Source organism: Aspergillus ruber, assembly GCF_000600275.1.
Source record: "Aspergillus ruber CBS 135680 unplaced genomic scaffold scaffold00002, whole genome shotgun sequence".
Taxonomy (NCBI): Eukaryota; Fungi; Ascomycota; class Eurotiomycetes; order Eurotiales; family Aspergillaceae; genus Aspergillus; species Aspergillus ruber.
Genome location: NW_024467298.1, coordinates 1,373,607 through 1,399,997, shown reverse-complemented (window position 1 = coordinate 1,399,997; position 26,391 = coordinate 1,373,607). Strand labels below are relative to the sequence as shown.

The following is a 26,391-nucleotide window of genomic DNA, read 5'->3' as shown; positions in this document are numbered from 1 at the left end:
CTATGGTTCCCAGTCTATCTGGGACTCGGTCTTATTTTCACCTCGTTCTGCCTGGTCCTTCCAGTGCCCGAACAGCGTCCACTTGCTGTAGAATCCGACCAACAAGAGATTAATCAGCCGCTGTCCAAAGATGACACTCCCAATTCAATTCCACGCAAAGTGCGCCGAGTGATGACTCTTCTCAAGGAGCAGAGCAGACTAGTTGCTCTTCCATTGGGGTTACTGCTACAGTCTCTAGGTATCAGTGTCATGAGGCTACTGATCATCTATGCCTCACAGGTGTTTAACTGGTTTTTCTCTCGGGTACGCACCTTGGTCTTGGTTCTACCGGCCATGCTAATTATGTAGTCTGGATATCTGATACCCCTTGACAGCATAACCCACCTAGTTGTGTTACTACTACTACCGACCATGGACCGCTTGCTTCTTTCCCGACGAGGGCCCACAGAGGTGTCCACGCACTTCGCGTTGGCCAGGGCTAGCGCTTTGCTGTCCGCCTTGGGATGCGCTGGCATGGCACTTTCTCCCTCTCCATCCCTCTTGGCTATCAGTGAGTCCTTGCTTCCTGCGCGTCCAATTCCCGTAAAAAATAGCTGACATTGCGATAGGCATCTTATTATACGGCCTTGGAAGCGTCTACTGCCAGTCAATCCGATCTATCCTAACGGCCTCAACCCCTGAGGAGCACTGCGCCATCACCTACTCCGTCATACAATCATGGAAGCTCTAGGAACGCTCGTTGGGACACTGCTCTGGCCGTTGGTGTATCAGATCGGACTAAAGCTTGCTAGTCCCTGGGTTGGCCTTCCTTTTGTGACTTCAGCTGGTCTATTTGGTGTAGTATTCCTGACCTTGACCTTCAACGACTATGCTGCCACCCCACCCGCGCCGTATCATTTTATTGAGTCTATTTAGAAGTAAGAATGTCTCTCCACATCTCATTAACGCTTACTGCGAATGAGTTAATAAATGTCGAAGCTAAGGGATGTTTTGAGGAAATATAGGTTAATCCTAAAGCTTCCGGTCTGGGTTTTGTGGTCTAAGAATGTTCGCTTTAACATGCAAGAAAAAAACCTAAGTATTCATTATGTTGTACTCAATGACTTCCCGAATAAATCACGAGCAAGCAGTGCGGCAGGAGTATCAAATTCCACCAAAACCCCGTCATCCAGCACAGCGACACGATCATATCGATGGATGTAGCGCAGACGATGCAGAACAGAGAGGACCGTATGAGATGAGAACCCCGTCTCCAGGACCCCCTGCATCATCTCCTCTGTTTTGTGGTCGACACTACAAAGCATCAGCATCAGTATCCTTTCGTGGTAAACTTGAAAGAAGAAAAGACAAGAAACGCACCTGTTCGTCGCCTCATCAAGGATAAGCACCTTCCCCCCTTGTACCATCGCACGCGCAAGACAGAGCAGCTGCCGCTGGCCCAGAAATCACGAAACGGCATTCATTTCCATCTCAAGACCGCCTTCCTGGTCAATGTTCCCCCAAAGCCCCAGCCTGTGAAGTGCTGCGATGGCCTTCTCATCTGGTGCCCTCTCAAAGGGATCAGTATTAAAGCGCACTGAGCCGGCTACTAGGAATGGGTCCTGGGTGACGACGTTCAGTCGGGTGCGAACTTCAGACCGCGAGTATTCCGAAAGATCGATGGTCATTGAACCTCCTTGAAGCTCTACCATGCGCAGCAGAGAGAGGATAAGTGTCGTCTTTCCGCTGCCGGATGAGCCGCAGATTGCGATCTTCTCTCCGGGTTGCACTATCATCGAAATGCTCTTTAAAACGGATGGAGATGTCGCTCTGCTAGAAATTATTGGTATCAATAAGCGGTCACTTGTCTTTGTTCACCGACAAGAGGACTTACAAGTGCGCAGCTGCCAAATCCGAAATCCGAATGGCTCCATTGGTCGGCCATGACACAGGTAATTGGTCCTGCTGAGAAGATACAGCCTCCTCTGGCTCGGTAGTAGCCACATAGCTCTTGACTCGGACGACAGCACCAATAGACGTATCCATCATGGTCCAGAATCTGATGAGCTGCATCAAACTACTGTTGAAAGTCATAACCATGACCAAGACAACACCAACATCCCCCGGGTTGAATTTGTCTCGTAAGAAGACTACCGTAGCCACCAAAATGACTGCCAACACCGCAACAAGCAAATTCAGGAAGAAACCCAGACATTGCTGAATGCAGTACAGCATGTACACGGGACGCTGTGAAATGTTTAGCAGAGAAATCAATTTCGCATTGGATGATCTGTGCCACCGAAACGCGCGGACTGTAGCCGCACCGCTGACGATTTCGAGGAAGTGAGTGTAAAGCGGTGCCTTTGCTTCGATGTCCAGGTGTCGCATCTGGCGTGATGTTCGGAGATAGAACTTCTGTGCCATGTAGACGAGGATCCCCATGAATGGGATCACAATGCCCAGATACTTGGCAAATGCGGCTATGATTATGACCTTGACGATGCATGTGGAGCCAGCTGGATGCAGGTTAGATATGTTGAAGGTTTACATTGGCGTGGAACTTACCGGCTAGAAAGTTCAGATCTTCTCATCGGAGGCAATCCATATGATGTATACGCACCAGCAACCAGCAATCATGGCGATTAGCCCAGCTATACCTAGCATTACATAGACCTCAAGATACATCCCAACCCCGTTGTTGGGACTTTTCGCATTGGCTGCTGTCCGCCAGTCCAGCCAGATCGCTATAAACATTATAAATGTCTATAATTCATCACAAAAAAGGGGATCCGGGACTGACTTGGGAACTCGCGACAGAAAGACCAGCATAAGATAAAGCAAAGGGAAACAAGGACTGTCGTATGTCCAAAAGCCGATGCATAGTAAGCATAAACAGAGAAATCTCCATCCTGGCGGATGTAATCGGTCGATAATTCATGATCGAGTAGTTCAACCCTTTCCAAGTCCTCGTTCTTAGTCTGGCTATCGGAGACCTGGGGATTAAGTGGCCCCTCATTGGATTCGCTTGTGATAGGCGCAGTTGATGATGAAATCTCCAGGCCCTGAATATAAGTGTTACTGGATTGAAGGCTATTCAGGCTGCCGGCATCAGCGATGTGCCCATCAACCAGGACAACGACGTTGTCCGCGTACTGGAGGAGGAATCCTATGCAATGACACTTAAAAGTGGTACCGACAATTTTTTTTTTTTTTATGGGATCTCTTACTAGAGTGCGTGGCGAGCACTACTGTTGTCTGAGGCTGGCGAAAGAGACCCTTTTCATCGAATAAATTGCGAGTGACTGATTCTGTAGCAGATGCGTCGATGCCGCTGAAGACATCGTCCAGCAAAACGACTTTGCATCGCGAGTACAGGGCTCGAGCTAATGCCTAGTTTAGATATCAGTCTGAAGCTGGTCAACAACTTGTTGTAGAAGATACGAAGTTCACTTACAATGCGCTGCTTCTGCCCGCCGCTGAGCGTCAGACCGTTGTTACCAACGGGTGTTTGGTCTCCACGAGGAAGTTGAGCTAAGTCTTTGTCAAGTGCACAGGCAGATACTACCGTCGCGTACCAGTCCATGTTTATCACAGACGCGCCGATGATGTTCCGGCGGATATTCTCGCTCTGCAGCCACGGTGTTTGAGAGCAGTAGACAACGAGGGAAACATTTCGCTCTGCTCTTCCCCCCATGCTAAGTGTCTCTCCAAGAATTCTCTCGAGTAATGTGGACTTGCCACTGCCAATAGGTCCGACAATCATGGTGATACCGCCGCGTTAGATATTCAGCTGCATCTCGCGCAAGACTGGCGGTGCATCCTGCTTCCACCCGACGCTATAGTTTGAGAATTTTACTAGGTTCCTTTCTTCCGTGACCAATTTTGGCATGGCCTGAAGACTAACCAAGCCGTCGTATTTTCCTGTGATAGTTTCACCGTGGGTATTCTCATCATCATGTAGGACTGGTACGCTGGCATATTCTTGGATTCTGTCTAGGCATCCCAAGCACTGGACCACAGTCGGCACTGCCTGGATAAATGTCAGCATCGGCGTTGTCATTGGTGATATTAATGTCAGCGAGGTAAAGGCTTGCGCGGCCAGGATCGAATTGTCATGTCGGACCAGGGCGAGTATGACATACACCACGAAGGTCGCCATAGGAGCCAGGTCAGCGGGTGAGTTAGCTGTTCATGGAAGCCGTACACTCAGGTTAGTTGCATTTCTAAAATTAAATGGGAACACATACACAGCGTAATTGTCCCTACAAGCAGCTTGCGAAACACAGCAGAGGTAGCAATCTCGGCATACCGCAATCCCTGGACGATAGAAAAGACCTTCTCCGATAGCCCCAGCATCTTGACAGCTTTGATATTCTCCAGCGTATAAGAAGTTAAGCGTAGCCGTTCCTCGACCTTTTCAATCCACCGCCGCTGGAACTGTTGCTAACTGCAGATAGCTTAAATGTAGCTGATATAAAAGCTAGTTCAGTCAACCATCAACTTCTCTTGTATAAAGTGGATTGGACAAAGCATACCAACGGCAATCACGGTTGGGACGAGGCAGGCCACACCTACCTGTCGCTCCAGTAAGTAAATTGCGATTCCGATATCGATCAGACACGCCCATAACTCATGAAAATCCCGGAACCCTTTCATGATACGTTCCACGTCGGTGCCCATCAAGGTGAATGCTGTAATTTCCCCCAACTCCACTACTCTGGTGTGCGCCGTTTGCTGGTGGATGAACGATATCAAGCCCCTTCGAAGGCGGATGATTCCTCGAAAGGTGTAGTAGCCGTGAAGGGCTGTGCATATCTACCCATCCAAGAAAGTTAGTCCCCTATGAGAACAAAAATACAAAAGCATACAAGATCAACTCACGGCCAGTCCCACATAGACCAAAGCAATGGCTCCGATTAGTGCCTTTCCAGAATCCAGCGATGTGTCCGGATTTTCAACCCACGACACGGCCGCATCAATGAGGAATGGCTGGCAGAACGTGAATCCCGATATGAACAGACGCGGCAGGACACCCAAGAGGAAAGGAGAGATATACGCTCTCAGACAGGACCGGAGCAGCGCATATTTAGGTGACTTGTCTTCTGAGTAGTCCAGCAGTTCTAATCAGCCAGAAGCTCGCCATTGTCTGATCAAACACGGTTCTACTTACTGACTTGTCCCCAGCTATCCTGCAGCTTCTGCGCCACAACTTGACTGTTCAGCTGGGGGTCCAGCTCTGGAAGGTCGTGGACCGGCAACACTTTCGCGTAACCCTAGCGAAATGTCCCAGCGAGCCATGCGAAACTAGCGCGCTTCCAGAAGCCACTGAAGGGCTCTGGCGTCGCAAGCTTTGCTGTAGCCGCCGCGAGACTAGATTCTTTTCCTGTAGATTCGATCACTATCGAAAGCAATGTGAATACAAAGCCCATTGTAAAGAGGGTCGCCGCGTTAGTCGCTGTGGGGATGAGCCATAGCGTTCTAACACGAGCCAACCCCAGTAACAATCGAGTCGACAAGAAGAGCACGAGCAGCGTTGAGGGTCGAATCACCGACAATGGTGGATATACGAGAGGACGGCGGCGCTGGCGATAGCGAACAGCTCCAGCACGTCTGCTGGCAGCGAGGCATGGGTTTGTACCGCGGGTGACCGCAACTGTTGTATGAGGGCAAATGCAAATTGGCACGCAAAAAGGGCACCGAGAACTCCCTGTGAAAATCATCAACGGTTCGTCAATCAGGTTGAAGGTATTTGCGTGTACGACTCAACTCACCAGCTTACAACCTAGTAGCGGCGATCGCTGAACTTGGCGGTGCTCGTTCGTAGCAGCCACAATTCAATGGGGAAAAGTAAAAGAAATAATGTAGCCGGTGAGCACACCAAAAACACATCCTCGAAATAGGGGGTGAAGTCAAAGGCGCGACAGGCGATGATGACTCTGGGGCCAAACACAGCAACTGGCGCTCCTGTGCAGACCGTCATCTTTCCTTAGCAAAAAACTTGGTGTCTTTCTTTTCCCTTCCAGCTACGTTTCCCTAGCGGGGGGTAAAGAGAGGGGATTTCAATTCAATTAGCTTTGCCATTTCTTATCAAGTATTCCTGAGTCTCGTTGAAGTGGGTCAGTCCGGAGTCCGAAATCTCACGGGCTCAGACCAGTAGATATTAGCGAATTGATATCCCTATCTGAAGTAGTGTAGCCATCGACGAGGATATCTATCTGGAGAGAAAAGAAGAAGAGGGATCTATCTACAGGAAAAAGCGGGTTTCGTAGACATTGTGCGAGAGGGCTCACCCCCGCGTTTGCCTTCATTGCTTGTTCGGCATTTTGGTGTCGTTCGTCTGTACCAGCCGTTGACGCAGTGTTGAGCCATCACAGCAAGGAACGGAGAGGCATCAGTGGATTCTAAAGGCGATGAAGCCGCAGCAAAATCAGTCAATGGTAGTAAGCTCAGACCGATTGTCCTGATGGCAGTTGATGAAGCATCTCAGTCAGTAAGCAATATGCTGATTCACAACCTCAGCCCGTTCATTAGACTGAGCATGGTATACTGCGGAGAGCTTCAGCTTCACTCTGAGAATCTGGCAGAACTTGTTCCACAATGCTGGCACAAATTGGCGCCCACAGTCTGATATGATTGTCATTGGGGCCTCAGTGTCAGTAGATGTGCTCAGTAAAATCATGTATAAAATCCTCCGAAGTAGCAATAGTATTGCAAGGGATGCTGATGAGTCTCTTGCTGAATCATTCCACTATCACTAGTGCAGCATCGCATCCTTCCTTATCAACCGAAAAAGATTAGAAGTCCATGGATATATGCTACCAAGGACGCTCTGCAATAGGTAGGGGTTGGAGAAACCCTGGGTGCGATCTCAAGGGTTCTTGGCTCTGGCATTCCGAGCAATTTTGGATGTATGTCTCAATGTCCCGCCTCCAGGTCAGCCAGCAGTACTGTGCTTGGATGAGTTGTTGAGTTTTTGTCTTCCTGAGTGAGCAGTGCATACCTGTCCATGCGCTTCGCTGAGAAGTTATGTGCACAGCCCAGGGTTGTCATCAGGGACAAACGGTTAGTTTCCCTTTAGCAACAGGCCATCTTAGAGCCCAGTCTTCCTTCCCTTCTTGTGATTTCTCATGCTACTCCTCGGAAGTAGATTCCTGGTTTGCCTTGATCATCTAATTAACTATCTGCAAGCAGGTTCTAAAACACTAATATTTGATCCAGTTCCCTCAGCCTCCAGTTGCTACTTAACTGAATCCAGTTTCAAAAGGATTTGGTGATTGTATTTATCCTTCTTCTTTCCTACAGTTGTCGGTCAACTGAGGGCATCTACCAGGGTATTTTCACATCCAGGCCGGTATCGAATGATGAAAAAGGATCGGGAGAGGAATTCAGCCCACTGGGTGTGACGGTCTCGAACGATATGAATCTACATGAAGAAGGCAAAGAAAGAAGCTGGGCCTGCCAAACGCTGAGCTCTCTAGTATATGCGAAGGGACTCCTGCCCTATATCCGTATAGGCCAAAGTAGTCAAACATAACATGCCGCTGGCGAGCGCGAGCGCTCCGTGAGTCCTAAATGCCACTTATGGGGATGTAGGATCCTTGGATACACTGCAATTGGTCTCCGTGTGGGGTGGCATTTAGAGGTATGTCCATTCATAGTGAGATTACAGCGTTTCATGAAAACGGGGCTGGGTAGCACAATTGACACCGGTCTTAGCCCTATCGTGCAGTAATAGACGGTGTTCATTACTTGCAAGGTGGGCCACAGCTGTAAAATGTAGGCTTTGTTGCTATTCTATAGTATCACTAAATTAAAGAATCGGTTTGATGAGGTAAGATTACAGGCTTGGATATGCACGTTTTATCCGGCTCCCGTGTCAGGGTGCAGTAATCCTAGCTGGAGCAATCAGGGTATGCTCCCGAGTCGCTCCGGACTACTCAGGGAGCTAAAAGCGGCGAGAAGTCGGACCGAAAACGGAAAGGGCAAGTTCCTAGGCTTTCGCAGAAAAGTTCTACAATAACGTCATCACAAATCCATTATTCTATATGATATACAAAATCATGGCACATCCAAAACTGTACAGCCAAATAACAAATTCATTTCACCCAAACATAACTCCTAAGTCATAATTCGCTTACAAACGGGACTTGAGGTTGGACTGGAGACGGCGCTCGACAGCAGCCATGTACTCCTTGGTGGTAACCCACGCCTCACGGTTCTTGCGGCCGCACGAGAGGGCCAAGTCCTTGGTCATGATACCCTCGTCGTTGACAACGTCGATACAGGCACGCTCCAACTCCTCAGCGAAGGTAACGAGCTCAGGGTTGTTGTCGAGCTTGCCGCGCTGCACGAGACCGCGGGTCCAGGCGAAAATCGAGGCAATGGGGTTGGTCGAGGTCTCATTGCCCTTCTGGTGCTCACGGTAGTGACGAGTGACGGTACCGTGGGCAGCCTCGGACTCGAAGGCCTCACCGGTGGGGGTGATGAGGGTGGAAGTCATCAGACCGAGAGAGCCGAAGCCCTGAGCGACAATGTCGGACTGGACATCACCGTCGTAGTCTATAAACAGTTAGAATAGATGCAAACGGAATAATATAGGGGTGGATCCTACTCTTAAGAGCCATGACGAAGCCGCCCTCAGACTTGATCATCTGAGCGACCATGTCATCGATGAGACGGTGCTCGTACCAGATGCCCTTGGCGTCAAACTCCTTCTGGTAGTCCTTCTCGAAGACCTCCTGGAAGATGTCCTTGAAGCGGCCATCGTATTTCTTGAGGATAGTGTTCTTGGTGCTCATGTAAAGGGGCAGACCCTTAAGGAGGGCGACCTGGAAGCTGGAGTGGGCGAAGCCACGGATGGAGTCATCGGTGTTGTACTGAGTCTGGGCAACACCACCGCCAGGGTAGTCAAAGACCTTGACGGTCTCGGGCTGACCACCCTCGGGGGTGTAGACTAGCTCGAGCTTACCGGGGCCAGGGATGACCCGGTCGGTGGCACGGTACTGGTCACCGAAGGCGTGACGGCCGATGATGATGGGCTTGGTCCAGCCAGGGACGAGACGGGGGATGGTGGGGATGATGATGGGCTCACGGAAGACGGTACCGCCACTTGTCTTGTCAGCACAATGATCTTAGACGGAAGAACAAGGGACACTCACAGGATGTTACGGATGGTTCCGTTGGGCGAAAGCCACACTGGAATGGTCAATTGCCGTCAAGTCGAACTGTACAGGGTGTGGCTTACTCTTCTTCAGCTTGAACTCCTCGACGCGGGCCTCATCGGGAGTGATGGTGGCACACTTGACACCAACGCCATACTTCTTGATGGCCTCAGCCGAGTCGATGGTGACCTGGTCGTTTGTCTCGTCACGGTATTCGAGACCCAAGTCGTAGTACTTGAGGTCAATGTCGAGGTAACTGGTCTTTTCTTAGCAATCTGATCACATTCCGATAGTATGTTCAAGACACATGAAGCTTACGGCAAGATCAACTGCAATCAAGTTAGTCGGTACTCCTTTGCGAAGAGTTAGCAGGGGTCAAGACATACCTTCTCTCTGATCTCCTTCCAGATGATACGGGTCATCTACATCACCGGAACAAACCGGTCAGCACATGTTTCCAGGCAATTGCTATTGATAGTCCTCCAGAGTCCTCCAGACGATCCTCCCGATACAAAGCTTGCCTGTGACTCATTCTCATGTCTCATATGTCATGAGGAATGTCATCCTCGGAATAATTGACTTTTCGACATGCAGATATCCGCCTTGACCGAGGGACCGAGGAAGCAACAGGGTTCACAGGAGGTATATATATGATGCCGCCGCAGCACCACCAGAAAGACAATTTCATACCTCATCACCATCCAGTTCAACGACTGGGTTCTGGACCTTGATCTTCTTTCCGTCGAAAGACATCGTGCGGGCTTGGTTGAGGTTCGTAGGGATCACTCCAGACCAGCGGGAGGTAGTAGACAGAGGGGAACTTCCAAGGGAACGAGAAAGCACAGAAGCACGAGAGCTGTAGGCACGGAGAGAAGCAGGAGAAGAAGAAGTAGTGTTAGAAGAGGAAGAGTGGTAAGAGGAAGAGGAAGAGGAAGAAGAGGAAACAATAAAAGAGCCGAGAGGGGCGGCGGGGAGAGGGGTCGATGAGGCGGCGAGAGAGCGTCGCGCAAAGGCGGAACTGGCCCGAAGAGCAGCAGCCATCACGGTTCAATGATTTAATGCTATGGGGGGAGGGAGGGATTGAACGGTTGTCGAAATCGGTTCGGATCCTACTGGCTATGCAGTTCTGCCGGCCGGGAGAAGAGCAATAGTGTTAGGTCACGGACACAACGGATGAGGACATTGGATGGGAGGATAGAGGGAGCAATGGGAGTGGATTTCGCAATACCCGAGGCTAGATTGGTCGAGCTTTGAAAATGTATGGAGTAAGAGTCTCGTAGTCTGTCTGGGGTTCGGATAGATGGAGGTTGCGCTCGCAGTGGAAGCTCGGAAGAACGCAAAGCCTGGATTCAAGCAGCCATTGATTAGTTAGCTGGAGTTATGAAGCAATAATCAACGGAGCAGAACGGAACCGGCCGGGAAAAGTCACTGAACCTTTTATAAAAATATATCCGTTAAGCTCTTCCGGGAGTTGAGGAAGCTCTGGAGCCGTGGTTTGGAGGTAGAGGAAAGTGGGAGAAGGAAAAAAAGAGAGCGGGATGAACGATGGTACATATAAGAGGGACCAGACAGACCGGGAACAAGCGCTCAAGATAGCTATGACTCTGTAAGTCACCGGTGCCTTTCTTTCTGGCTTCTACTCCATACCACTACTACTGTTTTTTTTTTTTTTTCTTCTATATTGTGTTGGCCGATGTCGGTGATGTCACGAGACTTCATACTATACCACATAGATCACCAATACATAGCAGTAGTATTCTACTGTATCAAGTAACTAATTGTTATCTGCTAATCTGCTATACTACAGACAGACATTGTACAGCAATGTAATTCAATAATCAATTGTACCTCGCTTCCATCACCTACATCCAAGCATCCCTCCAGCCGGAGTCTGCACCCTCCTCCGCCCCCACTAGTTTCCCGCGGCAACGAGCGGAAAAGAGGTTCACCGAGTCTCCTGCTCTGGCATGGCCGGAGATGCGACTCTACTCCGGTTCCTGCAGACTACATATTTGTACATACAGCATCGCATCGCATACACTTGCAGTTGCAATACAAAATATTTTTATATCTCATTGCCCGAAATGGACCGTTTTGTTGAAAATACATGCTAATCATGTCCTCGTCATGCTCATGTCTATATACTTGAATGTTGAAATTGAATCCCTCAGCGCTTAACAGATTAAACCAACAGATATTATTACGTCAACGGGGTCATCCCTCCCAATTCATCTAAAACATACCGCCAATCTCCCCGGTCTCGGGGTCGATGTCGATGTTGAGGTAACCTGGTGCTGTGGGCAATCCTGGAATCGTCTGGATGTCTGCCGCCAGTGCGTAGCTGTCATGGATTAGCAGTAGTTTTGGAAAGTAAACGGAAAAAGAAAACCTACAGATATCCAGCGCCAACTGCCAACCGCACGTCCCGAATGGGCACTGTGAATCCGGTCGGCGCACCCTTCAGGTCGGGATCGTGACTGAGCGAGTACTGCGTCTTGGCAATGCAAATCGGAAGGTTACCATATCCTTGTTGAATGTAGGTATCAACCTTCTTTTGTGCCAGTTCGCTGAACTCAACCTTCTCCGCTCCGTACATGATCTGTGCGATTTTCTCGATTCGCTCTTGCACGGTGCCCTCCAGCTCGTACAAAAGCTTAAATTCCTTAGGTTTCGAGCTGGCCTGCACCACTGCCTTGGCCAGATCGACTGCTCCCGCACCACCTTCGGCCCAGTGGTTGGCGGGAACGGCGTCCTCTGCACCAGCGGCGACAGCCTCTTCCCGGATAATAGCAATCTCAGCCTCCGTGTCCGTCGAAAACCGGTTGATCGCCACAACGACGGGCACGCCGTACTGTTTGGCGTTCTCAATGTGCTTCTTGAGGTTGATACAACCCTTGCGGAGGATCTCTGTGTTCTCCGTGCGGTAGACTTCAGGCAAGGCAGCGCCAGCGCTGATAGCGGGACCACCGCCGTGAACCTTCAAGGCCCGGACAGTCGCCACAATCACAACAGTGTCAGGCGACAGACCAGACGATCGACACTTGATGTTGAAGAATCGCTCACCACCCATGGTGAAGTCGAAACCAGCCTCAGTCACGACGAAACCGGTCTGCGTCTCGTGGTCCTCGTCAGGCTCCGTACCAGCCAGCTTGAGGGCCAGCTTATCCGCAAGCACCGAACTGGCGCCAATACTGATGTTGGCGAACGGACCGGCGTGAACCATGACCGGGGTACCCTCCAGACTCTGCATCATGTTGGGCTTGATTGCGTCCTTCATGAGCGCAGCAAGGGCACCACCAGCACCGATATCATCGCAAGTCACCGGGTCGCCGCTCCGAGAGGTGGCCACGACCATACGTCCCAGACGTTCCCGCATGTCCTCGAGGCTGTTGCTCAGTGCCAGGATGGCCATACATTCACTGGCGACAGAAATATCAAATCCAGTCTCGCGGGTCAGACCCTTCTCCGAGGGCGCTTGTCCGACGGTGATCGAACGAAGGTGCCGGTCGTTCACATCCAGCACGCGACGCCAGGTAATAGTTTCTGGGTCGATGTCCAGGCGCGCAAAACGGCGTGCTTCTTCCTCGGTGAGATCGTCCGGGTTGGTCTTCGTGATACCCAACTTCTGTAGTCGTTTGAACATGACGGGCTTGAACTCGCGCTTATTGCCCTTGGGAGGAACCAATCGCTTGTAGAGCGGGCCATCCTTCTGGGTGGCTTCGTGGAACATACGGGTGTCGATAGCAGCAGCAAGTAAGTTGTTGGCAGCCGTAATGGCATGGATATCACCAGTCAAGTGCAGGTTGAACTCGTCCATGGGGATGACTTGACTGTATCCACCACCGGCAGCACCGCCCTTGATACCAAACGTAGGACCTTGACTGGGCTGCCGCACATTGGCAAAGCTAATGCGGTCAAGATGGGCACCAAGTGCCTGGGTAAGACCGAGCGTGGTCGTCGATTTGCCCTCACCAAGTGGTGTAGGGGTGATACCACAGACAAGAATGTACCGCCCATTGCGGCGGTGGGCCAGGCGATTTATGATATCCAGGCTGACCTTGGCCTTGGTATGACCATAGGGCTCCAACTCATGAGGAGCGATGCCAATTTCGGCAGCAAGGTCGGTGATCTGCTTCGGGTACTGAGCGCGGGAAATGTCGATATCAGAGGGAACAGGCTCGACCAACTTAACCGGCAATGGAGTCAGGCGTCGGTTCTTCTGGTTCTGGAAGTATACTTTGGCGGCGTTGACCACGTTCTTCATCAACATGGCGACGGTCATCGGACCTACCCCACCGGGGACAGGAGTAATCTGAGAAGCTACCTGCGCAGCCGATTCAAAGTCGACATCACCCACAAGTCGCTCGCCGGACTTCTTGGTCGCGTCTGGCTTGTAATTGATACCAACGTCGATCACCACGGCACCCGGCTTCAACCATTCACCCTTAACAAATTCAGTCTGGCCGATAGCTGCAACCACAATGTCTGCGTTCTTCACGAGTCGGGGCATGTCCGGGGTCTTGGAGTGGCAGAGGGTGACGGTAGCATCAGCATTCCTCAGCAGGTAGCTAACAGGGCTGCCGACGATATCGCTACGACCAAGGACCACGGCTTCCTTGCCTGCGGGGCTCACTCCGCTAACCTTCAAGAGCTCCATGACCGCCTGGGGTGTGCATGGCACAAAGTGAGGGGCACCGCCCTTCTTCGCCAACTCGCCGATATTGACCGCACCGAAACCATCGACATCCTTCTCGTCGGCCACTGCAGACGTGACTGCATGTTCGGACAGGTGTGCGGGGATCGGCAATTGGACGAGGATACCGTGGACGGTGGTGTCGTTGTTGGCCTTGGTAATTTCTTGGAGCAGTTCGGACTGGGAGATGGATTCGGGGAAGTTGACAATCTTGCACGTGATGTTTGCTGCCTCAGCAGCCTTCAACTTCATGCGCACATAGGTGCCTGAGCGGGACGTTGATCAGTTTCGCAAGCATACGATTAGTTCGATAGTTCGGCATTGACTCACTCGAATCGGATCGACCGCCAACTATAAGAGAAGCATGCTGTTAGTGGTTTTGACCAATGTTGATAAGCACGTAAGAACTGTAAACTCACCCTGAAAGATAACCAGACTAGGCTGGAACCTGGGGTTTGCTTGCTGGATCTGTTCAATCTCAACCTTCAGGCCATCCCGGATACTCTTGGCAATGGCCGTGCCATCGATCTTGGTGGCTGTCATGGCACCTCTGTGCGTATAGTAGCGGTTTCGGATAGAGTCAAAATCTTCCCGACGCAGTGGATCAGTACTAAAAAGCAGCGGGGCACGATAACCGCGGTCCCTAACACCGCCTGCAATGAAGGACTGATGGAAATATTGACAAGGAGGGGATAATGAGGAGGAAGAAGAGGAGGAAGACGGAAGAGAGGGGAAGAAATAAGAGAGATAGGGAAAGAGGCGGGAAAGAGGCTGACGGTGACCATCGGGAGGCCGGTGATAGGGCCGGAGCGAAAAAGACTTTGATGGCACACCGCGGCGGGGTAGCGCGGCTAAATGGGCGGGGAGCAATGGCATCAGCAGCGTGTTCGGCCGAATAATCGCATGTTAGGCACTGATAATGATCACGGGGAAGAGCGATGATCCTGGGTTCGCATTGATATGTACTCTGTACTCTGTAGTTATACCCCGTACTCTGTATTGATGAGAGATATCTTCAATTGACTTGAGCGGATACAGCAGTATAGCTAGGGATCTCTATATCATCCTGCTTCGCATCAGTTAAGCTCCTTCTGTTTTTGCATGATAACCTCATGTACAATCCTTTCTCTGTCACTCGTCAGATTCCACGGGAACGGGCCGGCATCGGATTGGGCTTGGCACCTTACTTTGTTAGGACAGTATCCTAGGGCTAGGGCTGCTATCTGTAGTCACGTGTATAATACCGGATTATCTATCGCCGGTATCACCGCGTATCCATACCGAACCAAAGTGTGCGATGGAAATTCAGCTTGGATGACTGTCGAGACGCCGATATCCCTCCCCGCCAGCAACTCCGCCGCAAAGCCAGACTGACCTTTGTCAGGCCAATATACCTCGTTACTTCGACCTCTTTGCCTTCTTTTTAGACCTTCTTTTCTACCAGTTACCTTTCCCCGTCGGCCCAAAATGAGGCCTATCTTGCTGTCGGGCCATGTATGTCTATATGCTCCCGCCAAGTTCTTTGAAGATCCCACATCATATTTTTTCTTTCCCACTATGAGAAAATAGTCAACAAGACTGACTTGCGCGTTCCCTATCTTCTGTGTTTATAGGAACGGTCCCTGAACCAAATCAAATTCAACCGCGATGGCGATCTCCTCTTCTCGGTCGCAAAGGATAAAATTGTGTGCGCTTGGTGGTCCGCCAACGGCGAACGTCTGGGAACCTACAACGGCCACCAGGGTGCCATCTGGACAGTCGACGTCAGCCCCAACACCGTTCTCCTCGCTACCGGATCAGCAGATAACACCGTACGACTATGGAACGTGAAGTCGGGCGAATGCGTGAAGGTCTGGGATTTCCCCACCGCCGTGAAGCGGGTCGAGTTCTCGCCGGATGGTAGCAGATTGTTGGCCGTGACGGAGAAGCGTATGGGTTTCCTGGGTACCATTGCGGTGCTCGACATTGCCTACGGTGACGGTCAGGGTGGGAACCTCGAGGCGCAGGCTGAGGAACCGGACTTGAGAATCACCTGCGAAGACGCCAAGGCAACAGTTGCAGGATGGAGTTATTTGGGCAAGTTCATCATTGCTGGTCACGAGGACGGCAGTGTCAGCCAGTACGACTCGAAGGTACGCTATATGGTGATAAAATCTTGGTCGGTACAATGCTAATACAGTTGTAATAGACCGGTGATCAGATTGAGAACATCCAGGCCCACGAGTTCGACCACCAGATCAACGACATCCAGTTCTCCGCCGACCGTACCTACTTCATTACCGCATCGAAAGACAAGACCGCCAAGGTGCGTTCATATTCTTCGTTGAATTTCTGGTCTGGGATGGTCCACTGATATCATATAGCTCATGTCCACCCGTAACCTCGCTATCCTCAAGACCTACGTTTCCGACACCCCCCTCAACAGCGCCACCATCACACCCAAAAAGGAATACGTGATCCTGGGAGGTGGTCAGGCCGCCATGGATGTCACCACCACCTCTGCTCGCCAGGGTAAATTCGAGGCTCGTTTCTACCACAAGGTCTTCGAGGACGAAATCGGTCGTGTCCGTGGTCACTTCGGTCCCCTCAACACCGTCGGTGTCCACCCCAAGGGTACAGCATACGCCTCCGGTGGTGAGGACGGTTACGTCCGTGTGCACCACTTTGACAAGCCCTACTTTGATTTCCTGTACGAGGTCGAGCGCGAGCAGTTGAAGCGGTAAATGAAGCGACGCAGCATGTGTGGGGGCAATTTGATTCTCGGTTTCTAAATCATGCATTCGTGTGTATGTGTCACGAGGTGAAGACTTCCTTTTCCTCTTTCCTTTCGATTCTTGCAAAAAAAAAAGAACGGGGCACGACGGGATTAGGTGACTTGGAGAGTATTCAGGAGGGGGGCATGGTTTCTCATTTTTCTCATTTCCTTTTTTCTTTATTCCACGATAAATCGGAGTTGGTACCTATATTCTTGTGATTTTGTGTCTAATGAACCAAAACTTATGTGAATGGCTGAGACTTTTTGTCTCTTGCTTTATACACAAGCCGATTGCTACGCTCTACGGAGTACGGAGTACATAGACTAGATAAAGTCCAGAAAATTCTTGAATGTTTAGTCTTCTGAAGTATATCAAATTCAAATGTGAATGAAGAATGTACATTGCTTCCTAACTAATGCCAAGAAATGGCCCTTCCGACCAGCAGAAACGGGGAATGATAAAACACAACAGCTAAGGCTCGAGACATCCGGCCGAAAAAGAAAACAGACGTGGTATTTTCATTATTTTTTGACATTAACATCAACCTCCCTTAAGAAAAGCCGCGGGCTCACCCCCGGTCACCATTTACTTCTTTTTGGTGAACTTTTCTTTCCCGATGTCCGAGCCCCGCAGCTTAACGTTGAGCACGCGCTCCATTGCGCTCAGAACTTTCTGGTCGGGAGTGGCGGTGCCCTTCTCAAAGTCCTGGATAACAGTGGCGGTGGTGTTGCACTTGGTCGCGAGTTCCTTCTGTGTCATCTTGTAGGGTTCCTCATTGCGGCGCTTCTTGATGGCGTCTGCGACTTGGTTGCCGATGGTCTTAGGCTTGACGATGTCATCGCTGCGGTCAACCTTTGTCAAGTGCTGGCCTTCGCTACCGCCTGACTTGGCAGACTGGGGAATCAAGTCAGTAACCTGGTAAAATGGAAGGCAAAAAAGGAGCGTGCGGAGTCAACATACAGCATTACCAGTAGCGTACTTCTTCTCAGTACCAACAACAAGACCCTGGCGCTGAGCGGCATTCAGAGCGCTCTTACCCCGGACAGTGGTTTCACGGGGCGCGCCACCACCAGTGTGCTTCTGGCCGATGCGAGTAACGTTGTCCCAATCGCTCATGGTGAAGAAATGCGAATAAGTCGCGTTGAGAGGGGTTTAAGACAGTGGAAATTCGAGTGTCGTTGCGCTGTTGAGGGAGTGAAAGCAGGTGGGGGCGTTGAAGTTTGTAGGAAGGAAGGACGTCTCGCGACTCGGACGAATTTATATGGATGACACAGAAGCTTCTCGAGCCCTGGATGGCGGAGCAGGAGGGGAGTCATGTACTATTCCTCTTTGGGTTTAGTGCGGTCTACCGATGGGGCAAAACATCATCGTTGGAGCCATTTCATCATCGCGGTCTTTTCCCTCTTTAGAGCCCGATATGCTTATTTGATACCTTTAAATTATCTATTCTAGATTCCAAGGATATTCTGCAGCCAGCATATCTTGCAGGATGACATGTCGCTTGGACACCCAACCGCGCCACCGAACTCCAATAACGACCACTATGTATGGTATGCTCACATCCCACAAGACACGACTTCAAGATAGTTCAATACGCTTCATTTACACGGAATCAATATCTCCGGGGTACTCCGGTCTACAATCTTTCCGCAAACCGTTTAATTTGGAGCAATGCTTTCCGACATCATTTTATCTGTACGAATGCAGAAGACCGATATTTTCCGACCATGTCGAGCCGGATCATCCGTCTACAAGTAGGCGTATAAAGGCCATTTTGGCCTATCTTCATCACCATATATACTGCATCTCGACTTTCTCCGGACTGAGAAGCCTTCGCATATTCTCAGTGGATGCGGTGACATCATAGCCCGTGCCCTAACTCCAGAAGCCTTCACTCATGCCAATACTGGATTGTATATGGTAGTGATGGCGTTGGATAGCTCATGGAGCCCTAGAAGTTCATACCGGCACTGGAGTCCGTATTTATAGGATACCGGTTACACTGTACTTATTGTTGCTTTATCTCACAACAACCCGGTCTATTTCTCATGGTTGGCACAGAAGCTCCTGTTCGGACCTGGCTCAGATCATGTCCGCATCGAATAGACATTAGAGTCGCTTTCGGAACCGGGCAAACCGAGATCGGGAAATTCTTAGACTGTTTTGAGCGGGGATAATGCAATCAGTTCGGCTCCAGGGAGTGGATAATGAGCCATCGACCATTACTGCAGCCTAGAAGTTTGGCACTCGGCTAGTGTAAGAAGAATGCACTATAACAGCCGGAAGGAACACGTATTGCCTGTTCAAGGAGAGGATCTTGATCTGAACCAAAATGTCAGTTAACGTTGGTACGATGTGATGCCAGCCATACTTCTTACTCGCCAGTTTCAATGGGTGCGTCATTCTATCTGTGCTGCTGATATGTGCACATCACGTACTTAGATCAATATACATCATAGCACAGGTAAAGCATGCATTACCACGCGCTTACAGCAGAATGAGCGCCTTGAAATGCAGTAGCGGCTGAATTAAGAGATACTAGCAGGAATTGCTTCTTTCTCTTTTTTTATCCTCCCTTCTCGCTCCTCTTTCCAAGAATCTATTGTCATGTACATACGAAATTCTCGGTACTTTGCTCGAACCAACAGAGCCGTCGCAAGAATCGATGTCCAAGACATGATGTCCTTGCGGTGCGAACGACATGTTTCCCCGTCACAGAATCGACGGCAGATATACTCAAGTAGATAGAAAGATGCGACTAAGCAAGTCGCGAACCTGTAAGGTGCGGGATCAGCAAGCTGAACTATGTGGTAACATAGAGAAAGGGCATACAGGTATGGATGTTTGAAGAACCCTATCTTTTCCATAATACGCTCTGGGGTGCCCGGTGCAGGAATGTCGGGACGGTCGGGATGGCCGTTGGCTTGAGCCAGTACGGGAGAGTCTGAAGGGGATTTGTTCATGGTGTATTAGAAGATTTGGAGAAGGCAATTGTTGAGAATGGAAACAACAGGAATTGATTTTATATTTGTATTTCATAGGGCGTTCTAAATTTTGGTTCTTGCCAATATTAGTCTAGTCTGTATTTTGCTACATCTAGCATATTTAGCTCCGAAATCATGATTATAGAATCTTAACACTATCATCAAGACATAAGTTAACCAATGTTAATTGCTAGGTTGATGAGCGACTGGCGAGTTACTCTGCTCATTGAATGTATGCTCATTGGATGTATACCTGAGGCATCAGCCCCTATTTCATTAAATTAACTTGTTCTCATACGATGTCTCATTTGAACAGACACATTTTTGGAGCGTCTTAGATGACCAGCTTGTGTTGAAGCTATTCATCTTGGCTGTGTTATCAGGTGTTTGCCTGAGGAATCAACCTATTTCGGGCTCGCTCTTGTCATCCATTCAGCTTCACTTCACCCTCCTCCTTTTCTCAATATCCTCTCTTCCATCGTCTTTTGCCCTCTCTTTTGTTTCGCTTGAATTGCTGTCAATTGCTAAATCCAACAAAAGTCGTTCATTTGCGTCCGTCTTCCCATAGCCATGTCGGGCGATAACTTCACGGCGGCCATGGCCAACCGGTCGCGCCGTACTGTCGAGACTGTCGGTTTGCCCTCCCCGCATGCTAACCATAAACGGGATCAACCGTGCTGACTTGGTCTCTTTCTCTGGGTCAGGAACTCAAGTTTCTAGCGGAGCTGTCGGAAATCACACCTCAGCAATTGTCGTCGATTCTGGGCCTGCTCGCCGGGGAACAGTCGCGGCAGCTATCGCAACCGCAACCACCCCAGCCGGCTCCGGTTCCACTACCAGTGCAGCAGACCGCTCCTCCTCCGCCGCCGGTTCAGCAGCCTATTGTGCCCCCTCCAGCACCGTATTCGCCTCCGACAAACCAGTTTTCCAATGCTTCATTGAACGAAAAGGCACCAGTGCAGCAACATCCCCCTCCGCCTGGCCCGCCGCCTGCGTATGGCGCTCCGGGGGTCCTGTGCACCGCTACAGCCTTGTATGCCTTTGAAGTGAAAGACCACGGCGACTTGGAATTACAACCATATGACAAAATTCAAGTCCTCAAATACGAAAATGATCAATGTATGGCTGTTGGATACCCCCTTCATTTGTACCTGTCTGACGATCATGTTTAGGGTGGTATGGGCGTAACGAGCGAACCAATTCGGAGGGTATCTTCCCTCGCGCCTGGGTGAACGTGGTTCAAGAGAAGGGTGCTCCCCCTCCTACCAACTATGGAAACATGCCCCTGGAAGTGAGCCAGAGCGGTTCCGCACCCCCCGGCCCCGAGGGCGAGGGTAAGGGCAACAAGTTCGAGCAGGGTGGCAAGAAGTTTGGTAAAAAGATGGGCAATGCCGGTATGTTATTGCGCGATTATCCCAATGCCGCTCTGTAGTTACACCGTGCTAACCCTCTGCTTTTCTTTCTTAGCGATCTTCGGTGCTGGCGCTACGATGGGATCCAACATCGTGAACAGCATATTCTAAGTCCGGAAACACAAAGTCCGATGTAACCAGGTACATTTTATACAAGGCACCCACACTATGGACAGAACCTGTTTTGTTTCTTGCTGTTTTGCTCGCTGGGTTGGTGTTAGTGGCTGGTCTTTGTCTTTTTTCTTTCTCTCTTATTATTAGGGAGACTGGAGTCTATCGCGAGGACTCATGGCTTATATACTAGGACAGGAATTCTGAGGTCGTATTAGGAAAACAAAACAGGGAAACAAATAATAATAAGGCGTCACACAAGGCGTTAACGTACACATTTAATTTTTACTTCTCCAGTCGTCTTGAGGCTGTGTTACCTATTTTGGTTGGCGGCTAGGCGTCGTGCAAGCGGCTAACTCTCCAACTACATCCAACAAACATGCATGAAGCAACGCCACAATGCCAAAAGCCAACAGCATCATCGTCATCGTTGTTATGGTTGGCCGTCTGGAAAACGAACAATCTCGCCTCAAGGATTCTTCCTTATGACCAATATGAAGGCAGGGCTGGATATATGTAGTTTGAGATATGATCTTATATGAGGGGGATACGCCGACGTCCTGGGCTATCCATACTACACTTACTAGGGTTTGTGACTATATACCTTCTCCTCAATGATGCCATGGTTTTATCAGACATATTCTTTATGGCTTATCCTTATAGTATTTACACTCTTGCCGGGGACTCAGGCGGATGATGACTGGGATGACTTTACAAATGATCTTGCTACAGATCTAGTGAGCTCAATTCTCTATCTTTTTTTTTTTTTTTTTTTTTTTTTTTTTTTTTTTTTTTTTTTTTTTTTGCTGCCCTCCTAGAAAATTAACACCAATGCTTATAGGCGCCCATTCTCGCTCTGTTCGGAGAGCGACTCACCAAACAATATCTCTCGGAGTCTATCAGCGTACTGGATAATTTCATTTTCGCTCTGGCTCCCTTGGGGATCCTAACCGCCGTGGTCTCTGTCATTCGTGTCTGCGGCAATTCATCACTCCGAGCATTTGTTGGTCGAGGCCAGGAAGGTCCTGGAGAGGCGGAGCGTGAGCTTCTCTCTTGCGTATCCGAGACAACTGCAGAGGTATTTAATAATGGAGGTATCTCGCGGGTTTTTGGAAAGCCCCAAGTATTGGAACTCGTCGTATGGGAGGACCAGAGCACAAAGAAGGGGGAGCGCTCGCTCCATATTGGGACCCTTCGCGACGCCTTGAGGGAGGGCGCTTGGTATCGGGAAGGGTATGAAAGGGGACACCTTGACGAGCAAGACTATCCACCAACACTTGATGTTCCTAACCTTTCGCTCAATACTGGAATCAAAAGAAGACGCCCGGGCTGGTTCTACTTGGCTGCTGGATTGGGTTGCGTGCTGCAAATAGGTATGTACTAATCCTCAACGCCCATCCTTTTTTCTAAGTTTAGCTGACGAGGTACTACAGGCGTACTTTTCTTGTCTGCGCTCACCGTTTTTTTATATCCGACCAGCTTTCAAAAAGATGGGAAGCCGGTCGCAGCATACGCCTTCCCGCTGTTCTTCCTTGGATCTGTACTACTCTGCACAGGAATGTTCCTCTGCGCTTTCATTATCGAACGGTCCACGAAGGAGTTTTATTTGCGCCCTAATAAGCCCAGTAAAATCTATTGGCTACAGCCAGGAGGGCAGCACATTGGCGAACAAGTTTTCAGTGCCTTTTTAGATGTCAATGAAGGACCTCGTTCGCAAGCAAGCACTGACATTCAATACGTCAAATCGACAAGGCATGAAGGGCATAAAGTCGACCACATATGGCTGGTTTTCACGGTACTTCTTACTGTCTTGGGATGGGTCATTCAGTTTGTTGGTCTAAGAGGGCTAAATGCTGCGGTTTCACTGGCGCAAATGGGGTCTACTCTTCTGATGGCACTTGTGCGAACCTGGCTTCGGACAAAGAGGATTGGATCAGATGATAGTCGACTTACTCAAGAAGAATGCCGACTTAGTTCACATAAAAAACAAGAACTGGACTGTTTTGCGTTTCATCTGGAAGGAGTCGAATCATTCAACTTGCGCGCAAACTTCGCGGACGATGTCTCTCGAGCCCCATCCAGTCTATCTTCTGTGACAGCAACGGCGGCAGAACCGGACACATCAGCTGGGCCCGGTATCCGATTGATTCAGACAAGAGTTCGCCTAGCAGAGCTCACATCCAACGCAGAGAAATCTGGAATCCAAGCGTGGCACGACCTTCCCATTCGGATTGCGACCTATAGGTTGGCCAAGACAATCGAGACAACGATGGACCTGTTGTCCAGGTGGACAACCATGGCCAGTGGCGTTTATTACTTTACGCTCCCATTTGAGTGCCTGTCTCAAAATGAAGGGACTACTGTCACTTCCCTTGAGCAGATTACACTGAAGATCGAGCGGTCCGAAAATAAGTTAAAATGGACAGTTGACGTCGGCGAACTTGAGGCGATATTAGGCTTATGGACGTGGTCATTGTTAAAATCCAACGAAAGCTGGCTCCAGCCAGAGCTTGGCCGGTTGGTTGGGCTTCATGAGGAGGAGGCCAGAGCTGAAGAGACCGACCTCTATTTTCACAAATGGATCTTTTGCGAAACACGGGCGGAAATGGTTTCATCCAGCGTGATATCTTCTTCCCGGCAACTATTTGGTTTTTACTCGGACTCACATCCGGAAGATATGGATATACTTGTCGTCAAGACCAAGAATGGACTCGAGGAAATGGCCGCTCAAGACATTTACATCCATTTCCTCAACAATATTCTCGAGGGTCGACACCTCTCAGATCAGGCACAAGTACTTTCCGGACCACATGGACACCTTGCTTCTAGTCATCATCTCGATGAACTGGTACAATGTTTTCGGTCTGGATATCTTGGATCGAGAGAAGACGCCCTGTTGTGCATTGTACCTGTTCTTAGACGACGACATCTTTTACCGGATCTGGCAGCAGACACTCCTACCGTGCTTCAACAGATTGACGGATTGGTTACTAGAGGACAATGGTCAGATGCATTCTCAATTGTCCGTTGGCTCTGTAAGCGATGCGAGGGATCAGAATTCGAGCGTTCGGCTTTCGAGTTAGGCCGGCTCTGCCATCGGGCAATAGTTCATAAAGATCCTGACGCCGAGAAACACGGATACTATGAGAGCTATCAGATTCTCCAGGCTGATAGTCGATCTGACTACTTCAAAAAGCTGAACCAACCTTTGGACAGATTTCGTAAAGCGGGCTGGATGGATTCCCGAAAAGAACGTCAGTGGTGGAAACAGTTTTCTATGCAGGTTGGATGGGTCGCATGGCATCTTTTCAATAGACGGGATTTGTCAAAGAGAGCAGCCCTGGAGAAATTAGGGGCTAATGCCTACTTCAACTATACGAGCGACAAAGACATGTCCGAAAGAGACTTGGAACAAATCATGTCGGCGTTATTCTCATGGCTAACCATTTTCCCCGAGGCCCGTCCGTCCCATTTCTCTAAATATGACCTCTCAAAGGAGCAAGATCTCCAGTGTTTAAGATTGGTCAACCTGAACGGACTAACTTCCCTTCGCCATTGGCTTATGGTGCAATGGGCTGAAGTCTGCAAGTTAAAGTGCGCGATAAGCGCCACTGCATTTGAGTATGCGGCCCGGAGCGGATCCGATTCAGCAATCGAAACCCTATGCCGCCACGGTCTCGATATCAACGATGCTGAGAATCCAGGCGTCAGGACGGCACTGATGAATGTTGTCTCTCTTGATGACAAAGACGCAACAGCAATGATTCTCGCACACGGTAGTAAATTGAATGTCTGCCACAAGCGGGTCGACTACGAACCGGTCTTTCTGATGGCTCGAAGCCCAGAAGTCATGGCAGTGCTTTTGGAATATGGGGCCGATATCGAGAGCACAGATAGAGATGGCAACACAGCCTTTCATCTGGCATGCGGAAGAGATGATTGCAAATCCGCTTCGTTTCTCTTGGAAAAGGGCGCTTCGATTAAGACATTTGCATTGGGCATGACACCACTCACATGTGCTGCTCAGAGAGATAGTCCTCGCATGGTTGAATTTCTACTCGATCACGGAGCGGATATCGATGTGAAGAGTCGTAATGGAAGGACGCCCTTGATGACGGCAGCGTGTGAACCGTCACCAGATGCGCTGCGTGTCTTGCTTGAAAGAAGAGCCGACATTTACTTGGGGGACAATGAGAACAGAACAGTCTTCGGGATACTCAACGGGTGCGATGAATCTCTGGTTAAAGAAACAAAGGCTATTCTGGAAGAACACTACTACAAAGAGCAGCAATCTTCACAAGAGAAGACTCATGCAGACAGTCGTGAGCAATAATGATGAGATATTTGCGTATAATGCCAGCCCGGGGGCTGAAACTAGTATATACGCGATTTTTTTTTCTTCCCCCGTATAGCCATCAGTTTTGCCTACTTGGTCCGGGGTAATTTTTTGTACAAAGTCCAACCCCGCAGGATGTCTCCGAGTACAAATATAGCAACCGTGACAACCACCACCACCGAAGGAACACCACCGGATCCAGACCTCGATATCTACTCAATCTTCTTCCGGCAAAATATAAGAACGCGCCCAGAGTAAGATTTCTATTATTTTGCGACTTGCTGTGACGAACAGGGTATTTTTGTGAGCACATCGAGGGCAGCCAATGAGCATCTCCACACATGCGCTGAAGAAGGGCCTCTAAGCGCCGAGGAGAGCACCAAGCGTCGAATCAATGCACCTCATCAACTTTCGTCACAGTCGATCCTTCGTGTCTCCTCAAGTCTCGGATTCTCAGGATGCATTTAAAATTGGTCGCTTCTGCCGTTCTCTCTCCAGAAGAGACGACACCCGATCCTGACGCGAAGCCGTAACAGCAATATTTACTGTCTTGATCGGACAGAAGCTCACTATTATTATTCATCTGCGACGAGCCTCCGATCACTATGGCTCAGCAAGTGGCTTACCAACCGTATGCGAACCAGGCTCATACTGGTACGTTCATTCCTCCAATGGGATCGCTATCACCATAACTAATATGTATATCTCCAGCTGCCTTTGAGCTGAGTATGTCCCTTGATAGAAGCCGGATAGTGGCACAACCTTGAACGATGAACAGAGTCTCATGTTCTATTGCAGAGAATTACCCCCTCCAGCCGCCTCCTTCAAACTCCCCTTCCGTCTACGGCTATCAACAGCCACCCCAACAGCATGCATACTCTCAACACGGACAGCCTACCGCTGTAACATCAACTGACCAATCCTGGGATGAGAAAAACAATGTTTTCCAGCAGCAAGCA

At 49.8% G+C, this 26,391-nt stretch overlaps 7 protein-coding genes across 7 annotated transcripts; 3 read left to right on the top strand and 4 right to left on the bottom strand.

Moving 5' to 3' along the window:
* Window positions 1-1,085: 1,085 nt before the first annotated feature.
* Window positions 1,086-5,959, bottom strand: EURHEDRAFT_512537 (P-loop containing nucleoside triphosphate hydrolase protein; the record flags this gene model as incomplete). The annotated part of the gene is made up of 16 exons (XM_040786074.1): window positions 1,086-1,293; window positions 1,360-1,433; window positions 1,455-1,809; window positions 1,874-2,495; window positions 2,607-2,723; window positions 2,780-3,145; window positions 3,207-3,369; window positions 3,434-3,719; window positions 3,810-4,164; window positions 4,227-4,392; window positions 4,428-4,459; window positions 4,515-4,757; window positions 4,857-5,078; window positions 5,150-5,239; window positions 5,285-5,589; window positions 5,784-5,959. The coding sequence occupies 16 exons, from the start codon at window positions 5,957-5,959 to the stop codon at window positions 1,086-1,088; spliced, it is 3,780 nt and encodes a 1,259-aa protein (XP_040642972.1).
* Window positions 5,960-7,971: 2,012 nt separating this feature from the next.
* EURHEDRAFT_408563 (NADP-dependent isocitrate dehydrogenase) lies at window positions 7,972-10,653 on the bottom strand. The gene is made up of 9 exons (XM_040780862.1): window positions 10,575-10,653; window positions 10,369-10,483; window positions 9,831-10,266; window positions 9,527-9,562; window positions 9,459-9,469; window positions 9,224-9,396; window positions 9,138-9,174; window positions 8,591-9,087; window positions 7,972-8,538 (listed from the first exon to the last, which is right to left on the bottom strand). The coding sequence occupies exons 3-9, from the start codon at window positions 10,179-10,181 to the stop codon at window positions 8,114-8,116; spliced, it is 1,530 nt and encodes a 509-aa protein (XP_040642971.1). The 5' UTR covers window positions 10,182-10,266; window positions 10,369-10,483; window positions 10,575-10,653; the 3' UTR covers window positions 7,972-8,113.
* A 446-nt stretch (window positions 10,654-11,099) lies between these two features.
* EURHEDRAFT_408562 (C-1-tetrahydrofolate synthase) lies at window positions 11,100-14,945 on the bottom strand. Its single transcript, XM_040780861.1, has 4 exons — window positions 14,253-14,945; window positions 14,164-14,184; window positions 11,534-14,099; window positions 11,100-11,481 (listed from the first exon to the last, which is right to left on the bottom strand). Exons 1-4 carry the CDS (start codon window positions 14,707-14,709, stop codon window positions 11,373-11,375), a joined length of 3,153 nt encoding a protein of 1,050 aa, XP_040642970.1. The 5' UTR covers window positions 14,710-14,945; the 3' UTR covers window positions 11,100-11,372.
* A 210-nt stretch (window positions 14,946-15,155) lies between these two features.
* tif34 (translation initiation factor eIF3 subunit i) lies at window positions 15,156-16,983 on the top strand. The gene is made up of 4 exons (XM_040780860.1): window positions 15,156-15,327; window positions 15,447-15,965; window positions 16,022-16,138; window positions 16,197-16,983. The coding sequence occupies exons 1-4, from the start codon at window positions 15,301-15,303 to the stop codon at window positions 16,554-16,556; spliced, it is 1,023 nt and encodes a 340-aa protein (XP_040642969.1). The 5' UTR covers window positions 15,156-15,300; the 3' UTR covers window positions 16,557-16,983.
* mbf1 (multiprotein-bridging factor 1) lies at window positions 16,918-17,813 on the bottom strand. Its single transcript, XM_040780859.1, has 2 exons — window positions 17,550-17,813; window positions 16,918-17,483 (listed from the first exon to the last, which is right to left on the bottom strand). The coding sequence occupies exons 1-2, from the start codon at window positions 17,703-17,705 to the stop codon at window positions 17,175-17,177; spliced, it is 465 nt and encodes a 154-aa protein (XP_040642968.1). The 5' UTR covers window positions 17,706-17,813; the 3' UTR covers window positions 16,918-17,174.
* Window positions 17,814-19,902: 2,089 nt separating this feature from the next.
* Window positions 19,903-21,424, top strand: EURHEDRAFT_408557 (SH3 domain-containing protein). The gene is made up of 4 exons (XM_040780858.1): window positions 19,903-20,203; window positions 20,278-20,692; window positions 20,746-20,967; window positions 21,041-21,424. The coding sequence occupies exons 1-4, from the start codon at window positions 20,144-20,146 to the stop codon at window positions 21,094-21,096; spliced, it is 753 nt and encodes a 250-aa protein (XP_040642967.1). The 5' UTR covers window positions 19,903-20,143; the 3' UTR covers window positions 21,097-21,424.
* A 289-nt stretch (window positions 21,425-21,713) lies between these two features.
* EURHEDRAFT_447367 (ankyrin repeat domain-containing protein) lies at window positions 21,714-25,429 on the top strand (the record flags this gene model as incomplete). The annotated part of the gene is made up of 3 exons (XM_040783664.1): window positions 21,714-21,833; window positions 21,938-22,469; window positions 22,530-25,429. 3 exons carry the CDS (start codon window positions 21,714-21,716, stop codon window positions 25,427-25,429), a joined length of 3,552 nt encoding a protein of 1,183 aa, XP_040642966.1.
* Between the last annotated feature and the right edge of the window lie 962 nt (window positions 25,430-26,391).

Excerpts from the sequence above, each read along its gene's own strand:
- EURHEDRAFT_408563 (XM_040780862.1), bottom strand. The coding sequence starts at position 10,181 with ATGGCTGCTGCTCTTCGGGCCAGTTCCGCCTTTGCGCGACGCTCTCTC. Across the intron at positions 9,563-9,830 it reads TTGAACTGGATGGTGATGAG|ATGACCCGTATCATCTGGAA; the intron begins GTATGAAATTGT and ends CCGGTGATGTAG. Across the intron at positions 9,175-9,223 it reads GGAGTTCAAGCTGAAGAAGA|TGTGGCTTTCGCCCAACGGA; the intron begins GTAAGCCACACC and ends TGACCATTCCAG.
- EURHEDRAFT_408562 (XM_040780861.1), bottom strand. The coding sequence starts at position 14,709 with ATGCCATTGCTCCCCGCCCATTTAGCCGCGCTACCCCGCCGCGGTGTG. Across the intron at positions 14,185-14,252 it reads TAGTCTGGTTATCTTTCAGG|TTGGCGGTCGATCCGATTCG; the intron begins GTGAGTTTACAG and ends CTTCTCTTATAG. Across the intron at positions 14,100-14,163 it reads TGGCGGTCGATCCGATTCGA|GCACCTATGTGCGCATGAAG; the intron begins GTGAGTCAATGC and ends CGTCCCGCTCAG.
- tif34 (XM_040780860.1), top strand. The coding sequence starts at position 15,301 with ATGAGGCCTATCTTGCTGTCGGGCCAT. Across the intron at positions 15,328-15,446 it reads CTATCTTGCTGTCGGGCCAT|GAACGGTCCCTGAACCAAAT; the intron begins GTATGTCTATAT and ends CTGTGTTTATAG. Across the intron at positions 15,966-16,021 it reads TCAGCCAGTACGACTCGAAG|ACCGGTGATCAGATTGAGAA; the intron begins GTACGCTATATG and ends CAGTTGTAATAG.
- mbf1 (XM_040780859.1), bottom strand. The coding sequence starts at position 17,705 with ATGAGCGATTGGGACAACGTTACTCGCATCGGCCAGAAGCACACTGGT. Across the intron at positions 17,484-17,549 it reads AGTACGCTACTGGTAATGCT|TCTGCCAAGTCAGGCGGTAG; the intron begins GTATGTTGACTC and ends TTGATTCCCCAG.
- EURHEDRAFT_408557 (XM_040780858.1), top strand. The coding sequence starts at position 20,144 with ATGTCGGGCGATAACTTCACGGCGGCCATGGCCAACCGGTCGCGCCGT. Across the intron at positions 20,204-20,277 it reads CGCGCCGTACTGTCGAGACT|GAACTCAAGTTTCTAGCGGA; the intron begins GTCGGTTTGCCC and ends TCTCTGGGTCAG. Across the intron at positions 20,693-20,745 it reads CAAATACGAAAATGATCAAT|GGTGGTATGGGCGTAACGAG; the intron begins GTATGGCTGTTG and ends GATCATGTTTAG.